The 23,976-nt window shown below is 43.6% G+C and overlaps 1 protein-coding gene across 4 annotated transcripts in view; it reads left to right on the top strand.

Annotated features, from left to right (window-relative positions):
- Positions 1-23,976, top strand: part of Ldlrad4 (low density lipoprotein receptor class A domain containing 4) — a 320,565-nt gene that overhangs the window by 154,615 nt on the left and 141,974 nt on the right. For all 4 annotated transcript variants that reach the window (XM_034517657.2, XM_034517660.2, XM_034517659.2 and 1 more), the window contains exon 4: positions 12,520-12,660. In XM_034517657.2, coding sequence (XP_034373548.1) covers positions 12,520-12,660 — 141 coding nt within the window. The remainder of the gene's footprint in view (positions 1-12,519; positions 12,661-23,976) is intronic.

Raw genomic sequence — 23,976 nt, 5'->3', positions numbered from 1 at the left:
AGCCTCAGAAATAAGGGATTGACTATGCCATAAGTCTGCGGTAAAATAAAGTGGAAGGTGCTGGTTTACCTCAGTCACATCCCTGCAAAGGCTTAGGAAGAGAGGAGGTAGGGTGCTATTGTAGTAAATGTAGTTCAAAGTGTTTTAAGGCTAATGGTGATAATAAACCATAAGAAGGGAAGAGGGGGGAGGGAAAGAGAGTAAGGAGGAATGAGGAGGGTGGAGGGAAAGGGTCAGAGATCAGATACAGAAAACACCAGAGAATAGGTGCTGACATCAGAGGAGCAGCCTAAATGTCTATTCAGCCAAATTGAATGCTAAGACAAAAGAATTAAAATATAAAATGGAAAAATTTAATCATGATGACGTTACTCATGGAAACGTGACAAAATTAAGATGTATGTTGAAAGAAGAATGGCCATCCCCTTTCTCCTTCACTGAACTAGGCTGACTCCCCCAGCCCTGTGTTGTCTTTTGAAGTTAACTCTGCAGGTGAAAAGAGAGAGAGCTGCTGATCTTGCCCTGACTCCCTTGCTGGCTTGACTTCCCATAGAAAGGTCAGCTCCACAGGACGGACACACACACACACACAGACACAGACACAGACACACATACACAGACACACACAGGCACACACACACACACACACACACACACACACACACACACACACACGGCATCCCAGAACCTTCTCTCTTGTGTGTTGCTTAATTGGGTTTCCCACGTGTGTTTTTCAATACCCAAGGGCTAGGTAAGGGGACAGTATGTCCTTGCCTGTGTATATATTTACTGCTGGGTGTCTTGTTGCATTTAATCTACACTTGGGCTGTTGGTCACTACTAGTATTTGAAGAGGTGATCAGGCAGAAGCAACAGAATCAAGACACGTCTGGGATCAAATGAGGTTAAAGATACTTGCTTACCTCAATCACATCCCAAGAAGGCTTGGGAAGAAAGGAGGCAGGGTGCTGCTGTGGTGAATTTACTTTAAAGCTCATTAAAGCTAAGGGTGGTAATAGTTAAAAAAAAAAAAAGGAAAAGGAAGGGGGCCAGGTTTGGCAACAGGCATCTCTCAATGATGGCCCCCTCTTCCCTCCCAGCCTGGGACATAGGGAAGGCCAGCAGACACACACCCAGCTGCTTCAAAGTCTCAACGTTCATTTGTTTGTGTAGAATTGCTTCTGGAGGTGCCCTTGTGTTGTTCACAGACCCATGTAGGGCAAAGTTGGAGGAGGGGTTTCCTGCCCCCCTGCTCTCACTCGGAGATCTTAAGGAAACCGTGCTGTAGATCTGACCGACGGTATTTCTGGACTTTGTTTTTTCATGGAGGTCCTCTCTTGTCCTTCTCTAGTTCTTGCCTTATTTTTCAGTCACAAACCAGATTATTTTCCCTTCAGAGCTGTGGTTATGTAGGCCAATGGTTTTCCTCTCAGTTGCAGCTACTTCCTCATGGCAGATCCGTTTCTTTAGTTCCTGTATCTGTATGTTCATCCTTGGTGAACATACACCATATATCATATACCATAGATGGTAAGTCCAGGCAAAATACCCGCAGGGTCTGCAGACTTCTCCCTTCTCTAGTGCTTTTTGATTTGCATTGAACCAATTATCAGCAACAGCCTTTGCTAGGCATGTCATGCAAAAAAACAAAACAAAACAAAAAAAAAAAACAAAACAAAACCACTGCTAGTGTTCTGGGCTCAAGAGACTTTGCCGGTGGGCTAGACAGAAAGACAGACAGTTGATGAAAACATGGCGAGGCATGGGGTGTCATGGCAACATAGGCAATAATACTTAATTCTGGGGGATGGTGGAGATGCCGGGGAAGGCATCCTAGGTGTGATGTAAAATTCCATGCACATAGAACTTACTGCTGTTGAGAACAGACTATACACAAAACTAAAGGCTAACTTATGATTGAGTGAAAGGTGGCAAGTGTTACAGGAAAATGAAAACAAAGAACATGATCTGGGACATGGGGATGGGGACACAGCTACATTTTAAAGTTGAAAGCCTTGGTTGGGGATCCTTCCTGTAATCTCAGTGCTTGGATTTGCCCTGGGTAAGAATTGAGCAGAAATGTATTGGTGGTTAATTTTAGAAGGTAATAATTTTTTGTCAGTGTTCCAATTGACCATCAAACTGTCTTGAAGTCTCTTGTTTATCAGAAACATTAATCATTGGACAAATAGATAAACTAGGAAATACTTATTTGACTTATATCTGAAAAGGGCATGCTCAGGACAATATATATTTTGTTTTGTGGAGCCTGAGATTCTAGCCTTTAGTATGTTGTCATTAGTAAACAGTTTATCCCCATACAGTGGTGTCTATGATAGAATCCACTAGAAGACAAGAGAGTTGCATGTTGTGTGCTAACTTGACAAGCTCTAATCATCTGAGAGGAGGGAATCTAAATTCGTAAGTTGCTTCATAAGATTGAGCTATAACACACATGTACAGAATTTTCTTATTTAGTGATTGATGACTGAGGGCTCAGGCCCTCATGGTACCACCCTTGGCTAGTCCTGGATTCTAGAAGAAAGCAGGTTGAGCAAGCCATGGGGAGCAAGTAAGTAAGCAACACTCTTCCATGACTTCTGTATCAGCTTCTGCCTCCAGGTTCCTGCCCAGTTTGAGTTCCTGTCTTGGTTTCCCTCAAGAGATTATGATTCAGGATATGTAAGCCAAAGAAGCCTTTTTCTTCCCAAGTTGCTCTTGGTCGTGGTGGTTCATCACAGCAATAGTGTTCCTGAGACACACAGTCCCTACGTACAATCAGGGTTGGTCTGGATCAGCAGGGAAGCTCTACCCTCTGCTAACACTAAGAAGGGCGGAGTATCTGCCTCCCCTTTCCTGCCTCCCTGCGATGGGTTTCCACTCACCACACCCCTCTAATTTGGTTAGTTACAGACACCAGAGACCATTCTTTTATGCTCTCAGGAATACCAATCTAAACATGAAGAAATAGTTCATTTTAGCAAACTTTCCTTATTTTGAGACAAGCAGCATTCTTCTCTCAGTAGGATATCAAAGTATATTCATTTGGCATGTTGAGGCCAGTTTTAATTATGTCTCAGAAAGCAGGAATTTCTAAGAGAGGACATTTAATAAAGGGTAGGTGACAGATGAAGAACACTAAGTAGACACTACAGGAGGCTCAAAGTAAAAAAAAAAAAAATGATTTTTTTTTTACTAATCCAAAAGATAAAAATAACCATCTGAAGTCAAGTCCAGCTACCAGAACCCCATGGATTGACGGAGAGCCATCCTTCTTCCTGGCTTTGAGTCTTTCCAGTTCCAGATCAGTCAGGTTGTTTCTATTGATATAGAAAGAGAGACAGGTGGAGAATTTGAGTATTGAGTGTTGACACCCAGTTCTCGGGATGCTAGAAGCTGCCAATCGAGGAGCTGCAGGCTGTTTCCTGAGTAAATAGTCCAGCACTTTAGCCAGACAATGGGCTTTCTCTGTGTAACACATGAGTGCCTTACTGAGAGGGAACATTGTGATTTCGGAATTAAGCCAGGTTAATTGGGAAGGGACAGATGGGAAAAAGACTAAATATTTATGACATGGTGGGCTAGAGAGGAAATGATTCTGTAAATAAAGAGCATAGTTTTTTAAAGCTGTTTGGTTGTTTACATTAACATTCTTTTGTGATTTGCTAATATTTTTGTTTTATTTCCTTCTTTTGTCTGCCCCCCCTTTCCTCTCTTTTCATGTATAAGATATATATTTTCTTAGAGAAGGTATTTGCTCAGTTAAAGAAAAACTTCACCCCAAGGGGACATCAGTAATTAACGTGAGAACGTTTCTACAGCTCTTGCTTCAATGTCAATTTAGCCACTGTTTCCTGAATGTCTATTGCACATACTGAACCATGTTCTAGATTCTGGGAATTCGTCAGTAAAACTGGGCCAGGAAAAGACCCTGCCCTCGTGATGTTTCTGTTCTGGTGTCAAGATAGAGAATAGCTAGACAGGCAGACAGACAGATCGTTAAGCATATGTTTAACTGTGGAGTTAGACAAGCGGGCAAAGGAGAACGGTGCAGAAAGAGGGTGACAAGGGCAGGCGTCTGGGTTGTGTTTACTGAGGACATTTGTGTGAGGCATGAGGGAAGTGAGGACATAAGTCAGCTGTGTGCTGGAAAGATGTACCCCAGGCAGAGGAAAAAGAAGTGCAGGTGAGCCAGAACCCTAGGATTCGTGTGCGTGTGCGCATGTGTATGTGTATGTATTCTCACAGGAAGAGAGGAGGAAGGAAGAACGGAGAGGCCAAAGAGCTGATAAACAGGCCAAGTTGGGGGATTTGAGCACTTGGAGTTTGACTCTGAGCAACATGAAGGCCACTGGAAAATTGGAGAAGAGAGAACTGTCTTGGCTTCTGTTTTGATCCCATTGATTTATGCCTAGACGGTGGGAGGGTACTGGAGGAGGTGGGGTACTTGTATGGAGACCATTGAAATTAGCATTTCTCACTCAAACACCAGGCCTCTGATCTAATCCAGGAACTCCATTTTCCCAATGGTCTTAACGTGAGGACAAACTAAATATTTAGTGTGCGAGCTGGAGAAAAGCCAGGTTTCCAAGTCTCTGGACACAATTCTGTCTGGTTCTTTTGTGCCCAGAACATACTCCTTGCCCAGAGCAGGCAGTGCTGGATGGGAATTCAGGCATCCATGCATGTGTAACTGACACATGGTTGCTGGCCAGAAGATAACTGTCTCATACTGTATGGGTCTTACTTAGGGACCAAGATTCCTTCTGTAAATGTCTGTGCATCTATATATTGATTGAGCCTACTACTTGGGTATGGTCCTCACATGCATACAAAAAAGACACTTGTCAGTGGATAACTCCGGGCTTTCATTGTTCTTCATGATATACACTCTTTCCTTTGCAGAACAACCACAGGAGAAGATTTTGCAAGGTTAATCTATATGAATGGGTGCTGAATGCTACTAGTTCTCGTTGCATTCAAAATACATTTACTTAGACCCCCATTAACAACTCCCATTAAGGCATTCACGATTCCTCACACAGTGGTTGCCTGCCCCCCCCCCCCCCCATGAGGTCTGTTTCCAACATGGCAAACACAATTCTTGTAACAACGCAAAGCAGAATCTGGGATCCTGACCCTATGATTTTTCTGTATATTGTGCATAATGCTGGATGTGTAGTTTTTTCTTTGCATAAATCTGTAGCTCTGAACTTTGTGTACGTGTGCACAGTTGTGTACAGATACATCATTGTATACAGGTACATCATGCTACACACTGCAACAAAAAGTTTACATTGTTACAAAAATATATATATATTTTAAGGGTCACATTGTAGCCATCTTCAAACTTCCTCTTGTCTCAGACAGAGTAAAAGCAAAATGGGTAATCAGAAAGGCTTCCTGCCTCTCAGGCCTCATAGTCGCCTCCGCTCCTTGGTTCTACTCAGCCAGTGTCCTCCCCCTCCCACCCCCCTCCAGGATTCCACAGGAATGGCTCCTATTCATTTTCTTGCTGGAAATGTAACTTAAGTAGCATTTCTTCTGTCAAAGTGGGGTGAGGTGGACGAGGGTTTCTATTTGGATGATGCCATAAGAAATAACATAACTTTATTATTTCCTTTTTAAATGATTATCTTTAGAAAGTTATATAAATTGTTTCTCCTAGTTCTAAAACCATTAGGAGTCTCAAGAAACTGCAAAGCCAGCTCTGACTCAGCACCCAGAGATGGTGACTCAGGCTCACGAGTCAGACACACACTTTAAAGTCATTTCCCTGTGTTCCCTATAGATACCGGTGTACGTTTTTTTGTTACCGAAAGCATAGAGCTGATGACTTGTAATTACCTACTTGCTTTTGGAACTGTGTACTACTCTGCTTAAAAAGTCAGTAGAAACACTTCTTCACACTTCATGTATACAAAAGCACAGGAAGAACTTCATTCATTCATTCGTTCAAGACATGGAAAGTGTCCCATGCTGTGTTGAATTGTAAGGGACTGTTAGTGGCCAATGGTATTTGGGGGAAAGTTGGGTGTGGGTTTGTTGTTGCTTTTGTTTTGTTTTTCTGCTGAAAGGCGGTTGCAGGGCTAGGTACCTACATACTGAGACTTTGACCTTCTAGGGCCAGCACATTGTGTCTTTGATGTAACCTTCTCAGATAATTTTAGACATTTTAAGAGAATCTTTTCAGTATCATAATGGGAATGATTGTCCATCTTGTAAAATGGTTTGAGGTTTTGGTTTTTTTTTTTTTCCTTTTAGTATGTTTTTTCTCTTCTGTGAGGCTTTGTTGCCCATCTCACCAAATGGGTAAATGCTATCTCTGCGTATTATACTCCTCTTCCCGAACGAAGGGCACCGTGACATCAGTGGCACTAAATGATAGGACTTTTATTAAATGTTTGTGAGGCAACTAATTTAGTACACAAGCACAGGGGGGAATTAAGTTCTCCCTTTCGAAGCCTGTCTTTGAGTGAGGATAGTGTCAGAAGAGATACCTCTGCCTTTGTGGTGTGAGCTGGCAGGGCAGAGGGATTGCTGAGGGGTGGGAACTTCTGTTTTAATTTTTTTTTGTGTGTGTTGCCAGAGATGCGACTGCTGATAGGTCACTGCATATTAGACCTCACCCATGTTTCTCAGCAGCATACTTTGTATTAAAACATTTCACAGCAGTGTGTGTGTGTGTAAGGCAGAAGACAACTTGCTGGAGTCAGTTTTTTCTTCCACCTGGGTATGGGGTCTTAAAGGCGTCAGGCCTGGCAGCAAGCACCTCAACCCACTGAGCCATCTTGCCAGCTCAGGAGCCTATCAGTTCTTGTACTTTGCTGACAGCTGTGTGGCCTCTCTGTCCCTCCCAGTGTGAGACCACCGAGAAGGTCCCCCTTGCTTACGAGTTGCAGGCTTTGTTGTCAGAATGGTGGAGCCAGAATCAGTTTGCAGGTCCGTGAACGGTAGGTGTGTGGAGCAAATGAGTCAGCGTTGCTCTATGAATTTTCACAGGAGTAGCTCAACGAAGATTCCTCTGCCAATTCACAGAAAAGGCCGATTTTTACAGCCGAGAGCAGCTGAGAGCAAAGGCCCCATATAAGTCCTTATTTTATGATTGAAAATCCATCTGTGAAAATGAGACTTTAAATGAGTGTGAGAAAAATCAAGAACAACTGTCTGTTGCCTTTTAGCTACTAGAATGTTGACTCTACCAAGTGGATTAAATTCAGTCCCGAAGATTCTTCCACTGTTCTGCCTTTGGGTTTAGAATGCTCAGATTCTTCGGCTTCTGATCCTGTTGAAAAAAAAAAAAAAAAAAAAAAAAAAACCAAACTATTTTTTTCAGTATTTTGGAATTTACATAAAATACTAGGTTATTCTATTTCTGTTCTGGTGTCATGATCTAAACTCCCTTGTTTTCCTCAAAGTTGACAAAATATTAGAAAAACTCCTAATTGTACATTTTCTTTCTTTTCTCCTATGTGGTATGTCCTACTGGTTAATATGTTTATACATAATTAGAATGACATCCATGATTTTTTAAAAAAGGTTTTTCTCTCAATTTGATGGAAAAATTGTTCTTCAACTTTGGATTGCCTGGTGTATCTTTTAAGTTCCTGTCAATGTTAAACTATGAATTTCTAAGGGAATCTAAGACCCTGAAAAGAATTCATCAAAGTTTTATATAGCAATGTAGAAAAGACCCCAGATTTGGAAAGAATTTTACTATTACCATATCAAGTAGATCTATTTAAATTTGTTGTTAATATTAGTGTTTTGTGTTGTTGGTAATGCATGTGTGCATGCAATAACAGGTATGTAAAAGTCAGGACAACTGCTGGAGTTTTCTCTCTCTCTCTCTCTCTCTCTCTCTCTCTCTCTCTCTCTCACACACACACACACACACACACACACACACACACACACACACAAACACACTCATGTATGTTCTGGGATTGAACTCAAGTCATTTAGTTTGGCCTCAAGCTTCTTTGGCCACTGAGCCATCTTGCCAGCACCCATTTTTTTAATTTTTATAAGAAATCAAAGAGAATTGCTGCATAAAGAAATGTTATTTTCTTCATTTGAAAATTTAGTTTTCTTGTAAAGAAAGCTATTTAAATATCACAATTGATTTCTAACATTGGTTTCTGAGTTCATTTTGCATGCTACATATGAAATCACTGTGGCTTTGTCATCCAGATGTTTCTAATGTTTAGTAATCATTGGTTTCTCTAAACTATAAATTGGTAGAAATATTCAACAAGGTCCAGAAAGAATAGGCAAAATGGTACATTAAGAGTACTTTGTCTATTGTTGAATTAATAATTAATTAATAAATCCTGTTGTGGGTTACTTTCTGACTCAATGGTTTATGTTCCTGAATGAAAGACACACACACAACCTTTCTATTTTAATATGCCCTGTGCAGCACAATAGCTGGGCAACTGCCTAACCTCCATGTTTCTAGAATCTACCCTCCACCGATAACTCCAAGTTACTACTATGAACTTCTATGTTCCATCTTGGCTTTTCCAGACCCATTTGTGTAGTCCTCTGGGCTGTCCTTTTTTTGTCCCAGAGCCCAGGGCACTCTCCTTGCTTTCTTTATACATGATGACTTCTGTGTCTCTTCTCTGTCCACACTCACCTAAAGCATGAGCTCCTCCTTCCCTTCCTCCTGGTTCCAAGCCCTGGAAAGGTTAAAATCCCACCTCCGTTTGTCCTCCCCAGCCATTGGCTACTGGCATCTTTATTTACCAATCAGAACCAACTGGGGGCGGGTTCCCGGAAGCTATGTGCAGACCCTCTCATACAAACAGGTTTTTGTTGTTGTTTTTTGTTTTTTGAGGGGGGAGAATAATTAGCATTTGTAACACAAGCAGCTACAGTCTGTTTACTTTATTTGGTTTGAGTTTTATTCCTTTGAAAATATAGCCTAGTTCTGATGTGTGAGTGTAGTTTGGGAACCAAAATGCATCGGTCCCTGTACTTCAGCCTCGCGATGCTAACGTGTTGTGGTTCCTAGGTTTCTGAAATATCCTGCTGTCAGAAAAGAGACTGGGCACTGTATCCAAGAATTACCTAAGTACTTGTGTATTTAAATGCTTAAAAAATACATTAACAAAATACCACTAAATATTTTAATAATGTATTCTTAGCCAAAGAGAGGGCTTCGTGTGAGTTGCCCACTTCTTGGGGGATTGGATTGTCATCAGAATAGCTCAAAGAAACTCTTATAAACACCTGTTATTTAGGCTACACTTCAAGCCAATGAGAGCAGTGGCCTGGGCTGGCACACAGGTATCAGTAATTTTAGGGATTCCAATGTGCAGCTGGGATGAGAGTCTTCTCTTAGGTTTTTTGATGTATTTGGAATATCACAGTGCCCCATTTGTTAGAGTCAGAATATGTAAATTTGGGGTTAGGAAAGTGTAGTGGGTATGGCCCTCATAGGAGAGTTTGGGTCATGTTGGAAGCTGGCCTCTGTCAATGCTAGACTTGCCAACATCAACAAATGCTCTGCCCTGCACTGAAATTTCACCCCAGCTTTCCCATTAAAGTTTAACACTTAATTGCTTTATAGTTATATTTTAAAGGTATTTTCCTACAACACATGAAGAGCTAATAAATTCAGATATCTATTCATTTTGATTCAAGTGGTCATGCGATAGACTTTTAGTTTGATGTGGACTGAAGACTTGTCACTGAGAAGTTTGGGATTATGTGAATGTGAAAGTTGCTGGGTTGACATTGTTATCTAGTAAGGACGAGCTTGCTAAGGAGGTCACAGCACAAGCCCTTCCGGGGCACCAGTAGGGGTTACTTAAAGCAAGCTGTTCTGATGGTTTATATGGATAGATATGCTTACCATGGGTGAGTCCCACACATTCAGGAAGCAGATCTTGAGGCAGAGATAGCCTGCGTGGGTGGGGGGGGGGGAGGAGGGAGGGAGGAAGGGAGGGAGGGAGGGAGGGAGAAGTAAATGGGGATCTGAGGAGGCTGTGATAGTGTTGGTGGGAGGCCTGACACTATTTTGTGAGGCTCCTTCTGCCAGCAGCCTAACAAACAGGATGTTCCATATAAGGACTTCTCTTTAGGTGTAGATTCTCGATTATTCAGTTGTCAAACACATCCAGTATTCACCGAGTGCCTGTTACAGACTGGCTAGCCCAACAAAGGATAGGAGGAAGAAAATGTGTGGCCTTGGAGTTAGAAGAAGAATCAGTCACATTTCTGTTTTATTTGGGGTGTGTATGTGTGTATTTGTCTGCATGTATGTATCTTCCCACTTCTGTGAGCCAGTGTACATGTACATGTGCCTGCATGTGTGGAGGCTTGGGGCCAACATTCCATGTCTTCCTTGAACTTTCTACATTATCATCATCATCATCATCATTAATTATTTTGAGATGTACTCTGTCACTGAACCTGAAGCTTACCAGCTGATCAGGTTGTCTGGTCAGCAAGCAGGCAAAGGTCTCCCTCTCCCTTGATGGTATTTCAGGTACATGGTACCGTTCCCAGTCTTGTACATGGTTGCAAGGATCCAAACTCAGGTGGTCACACTTGGCAGCAAGCACAGGAAACATTTTACCCACTGAGCCATCTCCCCAGCTCCAACCCCTCACGTTCTTTTTGAGAATTCATGCTGTAAATTTTTATAGCAGCTGGTTTCCCTGTCTGTCTGTCTGTCTGTCTGTCTATCTATCTATCTATCAATCAATCATCTACCTACCTACCTACCTACCTACCTACCTACCTACCTGTGAAAGATTCTAATTATGTAGCCAAGGCTAGCTTTAGACTCCCAATCCTTGTGCCTCACTCTCCCAAGTGCTTAGAAGACAGGTGTGCACCACCCTGTCTAGAATGCCAACTCCATGTTTCCATGTCTCTGTCTACAAATCGTTGAGTACTTGTCATAGGAGCAAATGAGGGGACCTCATGTTGTTATATTCTCTCGCCGTTTTAAGGCTCCATATGAACTTGAAAGACGGTGGCCTGGCTTCAGAGCTTTTTCAGCTAGAACAGCAGCAGTCTTCCGTTAGTGTTTGGCTGTCTCAGTAACACTAGAGCACTTGTGTTTGGCTGATGCTCTCTTCATGCTTGGCGTTCGTCTGAAGTCCAATATTTCTTTTGGAAAGGAAAATAAATTCTTTCCTTGACATTTTTCTTTTTTTCCCATTAAGTTAAAAGTTGTCATTTCATAAAGGAGATTTCAAACATCTGGATTTTAATATTTGCACCGTATGGGATGAGAGAGTTCAGCTCTAGCCACATCTGTACCGTGGAACCTGATCACATTCAGCACACAGACTGGCTGCCTTAGGTGCTGTGGCTAACTAAAAGCTCGTGGAATGAATGCACTTGGACTCCGTTCCCTGTTATTTTACACATGGTCAGGGGCTGAGTGGTTTTTTCCCCCGATACTCTCCTCTCAGATTGTGACCAAATGGAAAAATTAAAGTGCCCCTCTCATAAAGACTGACAAAAATTCTTTGATTTCCGTTCTTTGCAACAGGTAATATTTTTCTCTCAGATTGTAGCTGTCCTCTCAGAGGGTCTCAGCTCGTGAAACTCTCTTTGTGATTAGCAGAGCTGGAAAGACATTGTTGGGCTATGCACAGGCTTTTATTTGGAATTTTATTTTAATAAGAAGTTGGAGTTGAAATGACTTGACACTTGATCCAGGTCTACTGCTCTTATTTGAGACAGGAAGAGACCTTGGCAGCTGGGGTGGCTGTGGTAGTTGCCATCACTGGGAACCTGTGACTCTTCCTGAAGCTCCTTCTATTGGCCATTTACCCTGTGTGGCTCCTTAGTTTCTGTGTATACCTAAGAGTCCAAGGTGATATCCATGATATACATAATACATATACATATCCATAATACAACTGGCTATATTTTGTTGTATAATCTCTCTTTCACTTGCTTAAATCTCTTTGAATTAAAAATCTCCTTTGATTGCTTAAAATTGTTTAAGTTGGAAGTTTTATTTTAAAGTCCCGTTTCCAAGTATAGATTTATACAGCTCGGATACCCTGTGTTCGGTACAACCAGCAGGGATGTGGGCGTGGGCTCTATACTATGTTCTAATCTGTCAGTGTGGCCTTCCATGCCCATGCTGCTTAGGGAGTAGAGCACCATGGTTTTTCCTGACTTACAGTATAAAATATAGATTTTATCATATATGTGTTGTTAGGGTGTGGGAAGCTGTCAAGGTTGGTTTGAAGCAGAATAACTTGTAGGGTAAGCAACGGAAGGAAGAGAGCAACTGTGTACTTGTGTGTGGGTAGTGCGGTACCACAGGCAGGCCATGTTGCGATGTAAGACCAGCCTCATCTAGATGGCCCTTCTGAGTCTAGTTTCCTGGGATCTCTAGATAATCTCAGTTCTCAAATCACCATGGCATGCACCATGGCATGGGAGTGGGGGTGGGAGTGGGGTGGGGGAGACAATGGCGGCAACACCTTGTAAGCACCGAGCGAGCACTGACTGCCTCATGCTTTGTCTTGTGCTTTTCCAGAGTGCAAATTCACCTGCACCAGCGGTAAATGCTTGTATCTTGGTTCTCTGGTCTGTAACCAACAGAACGACTGTGGGGACAACAGTGACGAAGAGAACTGTCTCCTGGTGACTGAGCATCCACCGCCGGGCATCTTCAACTGTAAGTCCCTCTGACTCACTCACCCTTGTGGCATTGTGTCTGATGGTGTTCCAAAGTGGACGGGATGGGAGGGGGACATGTCATGCTTTCTGGTTAAGGAAAGAGACGAGTATTTTCACCAAGGTTTGCTTTTAGGATGGAGGATAGCAGGTGTGAGAAGGAGAACTCATGTGTTCTTGCAGCACCAGAGCCTTGGTTTGTAGCAGGTCTTTGCTGTTGATTTGAGAAGCCCCAGTTTATTCCAAGAAGCCACACAGCTGTGTTCTTCACACAGCTGTAGAGACCTTTCTGAATGTATAAGTTCAGAAATAAATTTGAAATAAGTAAAGACAGGTTTATAATTATCCACAAAAAATAGAAATATTTATAGGTTCTGGTCATACATTTTGCTATAAATACCAAATAGAATTAAAACATGTGTCAGGTATTTCTAAGTAGGATTCTCCAGAGCAGAAGCTGGTAACACTGTCTTGAACTTGAAAAATGTGAGATCAGAAGTCTGAAATTCATTGGGTTTGGATCCCATGATTATTATGACAAGGGGAGAGGGGAGATGCAGTTAGAAACTACTCAGTTCTGTTAGAAAGGATAGCATATTGTTTATCTGTTTTTCCATGAACCAAAAGAAGTAGGCTGAGGGGGTGAGACTCTTCGTATCAGCCTACCTAGGGAGTAATGGTTGCATGCTATCCTTGCTATGTTCAGACCTCCCCAGGCGCTTCCTCAAGACCCAGGTTGGCATTCGAGCCTTGTTCTCCAGCCCACGCACAGTACTGTTGTGAGGTGGTAAACTTACAGACTTGGAGCCTCATTAGGGGTATTCTGCTGTTCTTAAGGAGGTGTTGCAACCCTGGCTCCTTCGATTTTTTTTCTTAGCTTCTTTCATTGTTATTGTTTTGAGATAGGTTTCTACTATGTAGCCCAGGCTGGCCTCAAACTCATAGCAGTCCTCTTGCCTCAGGATCCCACGTGTCTAGCTTGCAGATGTAAACTAGCATGCCCAGCTTCCTTGACTTTCTTGCTGCTATGATGTGAGCACTTTTGGTCTATAGTTTTGGTCTCCAATATGGTGTCTGCCTTGGCATAGCCACAAAGGCAATGGGGCCAGGTGCCCATGGATTTAAACCTCTGAAAACTGAGCTAAAATAAACCTGCCATTTGGGTTGTTCATTCCAAAGTACCTGTTATGTTATGTGATGTGAGGCTCAGAGCTATAATCCTTCTCATGGGAGTCCCTGTACTGAGATCGATCATTTCATGATACACTCAGCCTCTCTTCATAACTGTACTGGTATCATTTGGAGGCGTTATGCTTGGCAAAAATTAGCTTTGGGGTGCTGGGGCTATACCTTCAGAGGTTGAGAACACTTGCTCTTGCAGAGGGCCTGCGCTTCCCAGCATCCATGGCAGATCACAGTTATCTTTAACTCCAGTTTCAGGGGTTCTGATATCCTCTTCTGACTTCTGTGGACCCCAGGCCTGTATGCAGCATGCACACAGACAGCTAAAACAGCCATGCACATAAAATAAAGTCTTTCTTAAGTTAAAATCTTGTGTGGGAATTAGACGGCAAAACACGATTACTGTAAATTTGGAGTGTTTAAGGAAACAAAAACTGTATATAATTTTTCTCTCTCCCTACCACATTTTAATACTTTAAGAGAAAACTATCTATGGTCCTAATGTAAAAATAACTCTGCTCTGGTAAGTTTTAAGCCCGCTGTTTGTGCTTGCCAAATTCAGGAGCCTTGGTGTTTGTCTTCTCAAGATTTTTTTTGTTTGTTTGTATTATCATTTTGAACTTTATTTCAGTTTTAAAACACAATGGTTACTTGTGTTTGTGAGCACACAAATGCTTATCTATACAGGCACATGTGGAAGGCCCGGGGTTGATACTGGCTGTCTTCTTCAATTGCTTCTCATACTTTTTCACAGTGCCTTTCCCTGTACCTCGAGCCTGCTGTGTTGGTTATGTTAGCTGGTTAGTGAGCCCCTGAGTTCTGCTTATCTCCACCCTTGACCACAACACTGGGGTTAAAGATGTGAATGGTCACATCTGGCTTTTCTGTGGATGCTGGGAATCCCAAATCAGGTCCTGCTAGTGCAGTATGCCCCGACCACTGAGCCACCTCTCCATCTCCTGAATTTCTTTATATCGACTGCTTTTCAAGTTCTGTCTTTATATGCTGAGAAGACACTTCTCAAAGGTTAGGTTGGGCTCACACTTCTCTTAGCACTGGACTCTGGCTTTCCTTATTATGTTTGTTTGGTAGTATTTGTGTAATGCAGCTGATTGTATGGAGTTGTCTGGCCTGTCCAGCCTCTCTTCTTCTTTTTATGGATAGTCTGATACATTTGTCAGCTGACAAAGGGAGGAGGACACAGGGCAGAGGACACTAGAGGGAAAAGGGGACTGGGAACTGGGTGGGGACTATCCCCTGAAACAGGCACATGCCAGAAGACTAAGAGCACTGAGGACTTTATTCTCTGCCTTTTACATAAACCTGGAAAAGTATTTTTAAGTCCCAAATCTAAACCATAAAATCACCATCATCTTCTTCTTCTCCTCCTCCTCCTCCTTCTCCTCCTCCTCCTCCTTCTTCTTCTCCCTCCTCCCTCCTCCCTCTTCCCTTCTCCTTCCCCCTCCCCCTCCTCCCTCCTCCCTCTTTTTCCCTCTTCCCCTTCCCCTTCTCCCTCCTCCCTCCTCCTTCCCCCTCCCCCTCCTCCCTCTTCCCTCCTCCTTCCCCCTCCTCCCTCCTCCTCCCTCTTCCCCTTCTCCCTCCTCCCTCCTCCCTCTTCCCTCCTCCTTCCCCCTCCCCCTCCTCCCTCCTCCCTCTTCTTCCCTCTTCCCCTTCCCCTCCTTCCTCCTCCTTCCTCCTTCTCCTCCTCCTTCTCCTCCTCCTTCCTCCTTCTCCTCCTCCTTTTCCTCCTCCTCCTCTTCTTCCTCCTCCTCTTCTTCCTCCTCCTCTTCTTCTTCCTCCTCCTTTTTCTGTTCCTGCTCCTGCTCTTCTTCCTCCTCTTCTTTTTCTTCTTCCTCCTTTTCTCTACTGTACTGGGAATTGAAATCTAGGTGCCATTCCGGGGCAAACACTCCACCACTGAGCTACACACGTGGTCCTCTTTTGTTCTGAGACAATGGTCTTGCTACTAAGCTTCCTGTGCAGTCCTTTAACGCTATAGTTCTGGTTGGTGTTGAACAGGCAATCTTGAATTATGCAGCCTCAACCTCCCAAGTAGCTGGGATTACACGACCGTATCACCAGGGCTGGTTACATGTGCTTTGAATAAGTGTCCTTGTTCCAAATTAGACTGCTGGAGTAACAGCTTTCTTAGCAGTCAGCAGGTTGTTTTTACCTGTGCCTCAGAGCCCATGTTTGGGCAATTAGGATATATGAATGGCTATTGTGTGCAGCACAGAGGAAACAGGCAATCCAAGTAAGTCACTTCAAACCTTTCAAGGCTTAAGTGCTTGGTGAATATGAACTTGTTCCAAGATAGACAGTCTGAAGGGTGAAGATCCTGGTCCTAGGACTTTCTTAGCAGTTAGTCAGGTTGCTTTTGCATAAGGAAGTGACTAAATCCCCATAAGACTTAGATTTAGGTATTTATGAAATGGGCACAATTTCTGCCATATAAGATTGCACACAGATTGAATGGAAGACATGGAAAGTGTGAACTACATAATTGTGTTATCATCTCCCCCCTCCCCCTTTCTCCCTCCTCCTCTCCCCCTCCTTTCCTTGTTCCTCCTTCTCTTCCTCAAATATGGCTTGAGCATCTATCCCTTGGGGAACTGAATCACCATAGCTTTATCTGATTTGTCTTCAATGTCATCATATATGTAATATGTAATATGTTTCTAGGTGCCCAAAAGTGAGTGCATCCCAAGAAATCAGTGTTCCCAACTTACTTTGTCTCCTTGGAAAGATTTCCTAGGAACTGTGGCAGCTGAAGGTGCCTGTGGACTGGCGGGAGACTAGCTATATGCTGCTTTCCTGAGGCACCCAATGGGGAATGGCATTTGTCCTGTAAGGAACACACCCCCTGACCTTGTTGCTGACTGGTCTATTCTTTGGGATTAAGTGTTTCTAGAGAGGTTGTAGCTGCTTCTGTTCTTCTTTCTTCAGTCACCCTGAGAGGTTAATCTAATATGGAACGAATGAATGAATGCATCCTCCCAACCCGTCATATCTCACCCAAAGAGAACTCGAAGCAAATAAGAATTGACTTCTACTAATATCTGTGTACTGTACCCTGGAGTCTCCCTGTTTGTGAGATTTCAGTGGGCAGCTCGGACCTTTTATTGGGCCATCTGCGGTGCATTTCAGCAGGTGGACAGTTGCCTTTTGCAGATGGCTAACTCCATAAATAAAGTCTGTCGTCCTTCCCATCTTGAAGAAATTAAAGTATGGCAGGATTTCTTGTCTTGTGCAGTGCACTCATGCACTTGCACACACACATACACACACACATTGTGCACACACACAAAACAAAACCAACAGGACAAACCTAGTAACTCTTTGATACTATTTAGAAACAGTTGTCTCATTTGACCTGCTCTGTTCCCTTAAAGAAAATGTTGACTATTCTGATATCTGATAATTAAAGTGGAGCAGAATGAGACCTTCTGGATATCCCGATGAACCATTTTTTTTTGCCTCTGCCCTTGGCTTCAGGTATTCACCAATGTTCAGATATCTCAGATATCTCTGTTTCTCATTTGATACTGTTTAGCATGAATTAAGGTAAGACAGAAAATCCCACCATCGCTTGTGGTCAGCCATAAAGAATAGTCTTTATACCACCTTTAAGTAGCTTTTCCTTCCAGTATATGTTTTGGAATCAAGATGTAGGCATGTCTGGTTTCATCTGGCTCTCTTGCTACTCAGATAACTATGACCAGATTCTCATCAACTGAGGCTAGTTTATTTCGCTGTGAAACCATAGAGTTTCTCACAGGCTAGCATTGATTATCTTAAGGGAGAGTTTCCAGATACACCTTTCAATGGAGGAGAGAATATTCTGACAGACTAAACTCTCAGCTTCTTTCCTTATCTTTACTTCTGCTGTTCTATCAAAAAAATTGTAGTATTTTTGAGCACTCAGTATTAAGTGCCTTCTCTGCCCATTGTAGTAGATGTTACGGCAGGATGACGAAAACATATCCTAGTGTTATTAGTGCCGGGAGTCAGAAGGAAAGCACAGAGAAAGATAACTACAAATGAACATCGGAAGTGATGGATGATTGGTCCATCGTGTGTGGTTGAGAAGTGAAGACAGAATCGGTCTGCTTGCACTAATCATTGCAACTTCGGGAAGGAAGTGTTCTGAATGATTAGGAAAGGAGACAGTTGGGGCTTCAGCCGGTAGGAACATGGAATAGCAGTGAGGGTGATGTCGTCCTGGACAGGAGCAAGGCAGCCTGACCCAAGAGGGTGGTCCTACAGTGGCTGGAGGAGATTCGTTAAGAGATAGAGTTGGAAACTGGGCTGGAGCCAGAGAAGAGCCAGCATGTGATGCTATATAGGTCCTCACCATATGGTCTGCTGTGTCCCAGAGCCTGAAGCAAGCTGGTATCCATGTACTACGCTCTCCAGAGCAAACCAGCCAGCCACGTGCCACCTCAGTGTTCCTGTCCAGCTGGGAGTTTCCTGGTGCACTGTCCTGTTACAGCAGCTCAATGGGGCGGGAGGTAGTGGTGGAGAACTGAGCTCCTACAGTCTTCGAGACGCTACAGTCTATACATCTTGGAAAGGTTGCACACCTCAGTCTGAAGCAACCACTATTGAGGGCTCTGTGCCTCTGACCTTCCGAGGAAGCCCAGAATTGAAAAGTACCCGCTGCCAACAGGAAGGATTTCTCACTTTCAGCTCCAGTGGAATTTTCAATTACCCGGAAGGATCCGACTCAGGGAAAAGTGGGAAGCACAGGGGCCCCATTCTCACCAGAGGTATGAGCCACTTCTGTCCCCATAGGTGGCCTCGTAAAACCCGCCTTCACAATCACATGAACTAAAGCCAGGGGATCTCAATTAAGCCAGCATTTTAACTTCTAAACTTCTTCCTGAAAGCACTCTCAACCCCAGGTCAGTTGGAGTGATAACAAAGTAAGGTATATCACCTGAGCCAACTGCTTTCCTTGCCAAACCAGCTTTCTCCCCTCCTCTGTGATCTCCCAAAGACACTCCGGGTCTTTAGGCACCAAGCAGAAACTACCATCTAGTGTTGTTCGTGAGATCTTTGAACTCCACAGAAAACCTACTATGACCAGGGCTTACAGCTGCCAGACCTGTATATGTTTTCCTATGACCATTGCAGTAACATTAGAAACAGTTCTCCATATCATCAGACACCCCAGGACAATGTGCACTGGTTGTCTCATTTGCTTCTGGGATTCTAGTTTTGTTAGCATTGCAAAGTAATGGGTTTCACTACGATGGCTGCTTTATACACATGGTGTGCCCTACTCTGCTCCCCTTCTCCCTGCCTTCCTTCCTGATGGTTCTCTTCCTTTTCCTAGTGCATCAACCCCAGCCTGTTGGTGGTTGTGGTGTGTGTGTGTGTGTGTGTGTGTGTGGTGTGGGGTATGTGTGGTGGTGTGTGGTGTATATGGTGTGTGCGGGTATGTGTGTGTATGTGGTAGTGTGTGGTGGTGCATGTGGGGTGTGTGTGTTGTGTGTGTATGGTATTGTGGTGTGTGTATGGTGTGTGTGGTGGTGTGTGTGTGGTGTATGGGGGTAGTGTGTGTGGTGTGTGTGTGTGGTGTATGGGAGTAGTATGTGTGGTGTGTGTATGGTATGGGTGGTGTGTGTGTGGTGTGTGTATGAGGTGTGGTGTGTGGTGTGGGGTGTGTGTGGTATGTGTGTGTGGTGTGTGTGGTGTGGGTGTGTGGTGTGGGTGTATATGGTATGTATGGTGGTGTGTGGTGTGTGGGGTATGTGTGGTAGTGTGTATGTGTGTATTATGTGTGGTGTGTGATGTGTGGTGTGTGTGTATGTGGTATGTGTAGGGGGTGTGTGGTGTGGTAGTGTGTGTGGTGTGTGTGGTGTGTGTGGTGTATGTGTGTGGTGTGTGATGTGTGGTGTGTGTGGTGTGTGTAGGGGGTGAGTGGTATGTGGTGTGGTAGTGTGTGTGGTGTGTGGTGTATGTGTGTGGTATGTGTGTGGTGTGTGTGTGGTGTATGTGTGTGGTGTGTGTGTGGTCTGTGTGTGGTATATGTGTGGTGTGTGTATTGTGTGTGGTGTGTGTGGGGGGATGTGTGTGGTGTGTGTGGTGTGGGGTGTGTGTGGTAGTGTGTATGTGTATGGTGTGTGTGGTAGTATGTGTGTGGTGTGAGTGTGGTGTGTGTGTATATGGTATGTGTGTGGTGTGTGTAGGGGGGGTGTGTATGGTGTGGTAGTGTGTGGTATTGTGTGTGGTATGTGTGGTGTGTGTGGTGTGTGGTATGTGTGGTGTGGGGTGTGTGGGGTTGTGTGTGGGGTGTGTGTGTGTTGTGTGTGTGTGGTGTGTGTGGGGTAGTGTGTGGGGTGTGTGGGGTGTGTGTGGTGTGTGGTGGTGTATATGGTGTGTGTGGTGTGTGTGTTGTTTGTATGTATATGGTGTGTGTGTATGGTGTGTGTGTGGTATGTGTGTGGTGTGTGTGTGGTGGTGGTGGTGATGATGATGCTTATGAACTTTCTCACTCTGTAGATTCCCTTGCAAACCCTTTTCTTCTCTCTCCCCTGTCTAGTTGTGACTTCTCATAGTCTGGGTTGTTTGTTTTAGACACTTCCCAAGCTGGGTTTTTCTGTTTCTCTGTGGTATCCATGAGTATGCTTGTTTGTTCTTTCCCATTCCTGTGGTTTCCTTAGTTCTGCTGAGCCATCTGGAGAGAGTCAGTTGTGAATGTTGTATGCGTATGTAAAACTACTTCATAGGGGTCAGTTGTCTCTCCTCAGCAGCCTTGGTGTGTGTCTGGTTGTCTTTCTGTGCTGCTATTGGCTTCAAAACAGCCACAAACTATTTCTGTAGTTTTCTCCTGTTATTATCTATGAAGAGAGCTCCGATCAACAATGCGATCGATCACCCTGAGGTATATGTCACACTTCATGGATTACGTATGAGCCATTTCTCTGTTGTTCAGTTATGACCAACGATTTTTTCATTGTTATCAGGTGAACAGTTAAAACCGCTGGCTGCACACAGTCAGCTTTTGCAGTTGCCCTGCCTACTCCACGTTAGGAGCCAACTCCCAGATCTTACATTCTCCCGTCTCCACCACCTGCCGTGCAACTTCACATTTACAGTATTATTCCTGTTTCCTTAGAGCCTGTTGGTTCTGAGCTCACTTCTGCTGTGCCTCCTGGCAGATCCTGTTCTCAGCTGTCCAGATTTTCCCCAGAGGCCCATGGCTGCCTCATTGTGGGTGAGCTCTGCCCTGCACAGTTTTCCAAGACCACCGTGTGTCCCCACAGTTTCCTGTTCAGAGCCCTCTTCAGGTTTTATTGCTCATCTCAAGTCTCCAGGCTGTCACCAGTCACTTCCTGGATCGCATGCCCTGTGACCACAGCTGTCATAGCTGTTTCTGCTGGAGTCACCTGCTCGTGGACGATCCAGGAGACCATTCTTCTCTCTTTTTTTTCTTTCCTTCCTTCCTTCCTTCCTTCCTTCCTTCCTTCCTTCCTTCCTTCCTTCCTTCCTTCCCAGTCTTCTCTCCACAGTTGATAGAATCCTTCAGTCTCTTTTAAAAACTCTCTCTCTCTCTCTCTGTTCCTTGGGATCACAGGCTCTGTATTTTGCAGCTGTCAGTCTCAGCTATCCCACACTCTTCCTTGACCTATTCCAAACTCGCCCTAGGTTTTTCCAGACCATGTCATCAGGTTATGGCTATTCCCTTGTCTTTATCTACAGCCAAGACTGATGTTTGCAACAGCTCATTAGGCCTCTTTACAAGACCCACAGACTCTGTGTGTCTGGTACCCGGCTGCACATTTCTTTCTTACTCCTAGACCAGCCCTTGTGTTTCTGTTGTCTGACTTAGTGCATTGTCTGCTAGTTAAGTGGGCCACTCTTTTCTGACCCTACCCCATAACCAGAAATATGCTATCCTATTTGGATTTGGTACTTTGTGCCTTCTTATGGTAACATCTGTTAATACACCCATGGGTTCAATTCTCAAAAGATAGTACATTCTTAGGATGGAGGAGCTATGCTTATCACTTTGTACGTTTGATGCTTCTCCCTGAGCGTTGATTGTACATGTTGACTGACACTTGGAGAGTATCTTCCCATAGCTACTACCCAATGTACTATTGTATGCCTTCAGAGTACCAAGCCTATAAGGTTTCTGCTGGAGCCTCAGCTTCATCTAGCATATCCCATGGCATATGCAGTATAGAGGTCATGGGCCTGTATTTGCTGAGTCCGTATATGAATTATTTTAGAAAAGTTGAGTCTGATCAGAAAAGGCTGTTGTTTGCATGGTGTGATATACAGCTAGAGGACCTGGGGGTTGAAAATATCCATACTGTCTTGGAAAACTACATAATAAGACAAAGAAAAGATGATATAAGGTCTGGCCTTGCCAAGTTACCTGTCCTTAGATGTGTATTTGATTACTATAGATACCAAACTAGCCAAAGTATAGGCCTGTTCTGGTGCCAGCATTCTTTTCTAGGATTCACAATATAGTAGAATTTGTGCTTTATAATGGGAGAAAACTCCTCAACCAGGCAACCTTGAGGGACCAATCCTTGTTTGTTTGTTTGTTTTTAACTATGTGAATGCTTATATACACAGGACTATTTCATGTCTAGAAAATGTGGAATATTTCTCAATGTCATAAAGAAGTGTGTGTGTGTGTATGTGTGTGTGTATGTATCTACATATGATACGTGTAGTATCTGCATGTGTAAGTCTCTACGTAGTGTGTATACAACTGTGCCTATGGTATATAATTGTGGGAGTCTGTAAGTGTGCACAAGTGGATTAAGGTAAGAGTGTCTGTGTGGCATGTGCATAGATGAGTATGAGTGCTCGTAGCCTCAGTGTCCTGATGGTCCTACCAAGCAGTTCCTCCCTTCTGTCAGTATATTTCTTAAAGAAAATCCTTTTCTATAGGCACAGTGTAATAGTCATTGTAAGCAGTGACTCTGGGTCCAGGCAGTACCTCAACATAGAGCATTAGGCTCCAACTGTAGAGTCGTCATTAACCGTGACTTTAAAACAGCTGATGAGTTTCTTGTACCTGGATTCTATCCTTTATGAAGTGAGGATTATAGCATTGATATCTCACTCAGAAGGAAGTTTGCAGGATCTAATAAAATAGTGCAGAACAATCAATTAGAGTAAAGGCTGGCACACGGCAAATATTCAACCTGCTCTCAGAAGGTCTGCAGCTTCCCGGGGATGGAAGTGGCAAGGAACCCTCCATTTGCTGAGGGCCAGCTGTTGGCACACACCCTCTTGTTCGTATCTCTTAAGACGATCCTAGAAGGCATTCATAGAAACACCATGCTTGGAGAGATTAGATAATTGCTTCAGGCCCATAACTAGAACCCGCTGCTGCTGGTGGTAGATTGAATTCAGCTGTGTTTTTATTTTTGCCTGTGTTTTTTCCCTCTTGACAGTATCAAAAAACAAAACAAAACAAAACAGCTAAGATAGGGATTTACTAATTAGTTCTTAAAGGATTTGTAGGATTTTTGGGGCAGAGATCAAACAATCTACTATCCTGAAGGGCCAAAGAACTGAGTGCTCCAAGAACAACTATTTATAGTAAGGTTTAATTAATACATGGATTTTTATTTATCTTGGCTTCATACTGGATTTTCAAATAAAAATGTGAAAAATTAACCCAGCAGCCCCAACCTGTTAGAAATCATTGGTATACTGACCTGTCCTGGGTTCTGACTGTCCATGTATTGTTATGTGACCCAGGGGGGTCAGCTCCCTTTCTGTTTGACCTTCCTTATTAGAAGTCAAGCTGTGAAGATGAGAGAGCCTGTTTGGCCAAGTCTTTTTCAGTCATTCCTATCCTCTAAAGCTGACCTCACCAAGCAGGTACTTTCAGTGTTGAACCTTGCTCGAGTGCTATGTTCCTTTTCATTCTTCAGTGAGCCCTGTGTGGAGAGTGTGGGGCAGGGTCTTCTGGTTTGTTCTACCAAGGGGGCTATAAAGTTTCTGTGTACTTAATGCTTAACTATGGATTTTCTTGGTCAAGCCAAGTAGCAGAGGCTGTTCTACAAGAGCAGTGGGCAACCTTTGCTAGGGATTGCTGTCCCCTCTTTCTACTTAAGAAAATGAATCTATGGAAAAAGTTACAGGTGTGTGTGACAGT

This window comes from Arvicanthis niloticus, chromosome 14, assembly GCF_011762505.2.
Source record: "Arvicanthis niloticus isolate mArvNil1 chromosome 14, mArvNil1.pat.X, whole genome shotgun sequence".
NCBI classification, from domain to species: Eukaryota; Metazoa; Chordata; class Mammalia; order Rodentia; family Muridae; genus Arvicanthis; species Arvicanthis niloticus.
Note: the sequence above shows the minus strand (reverse complement) of the source record. Positions and strands in the feature narration are given on the sequence as shown.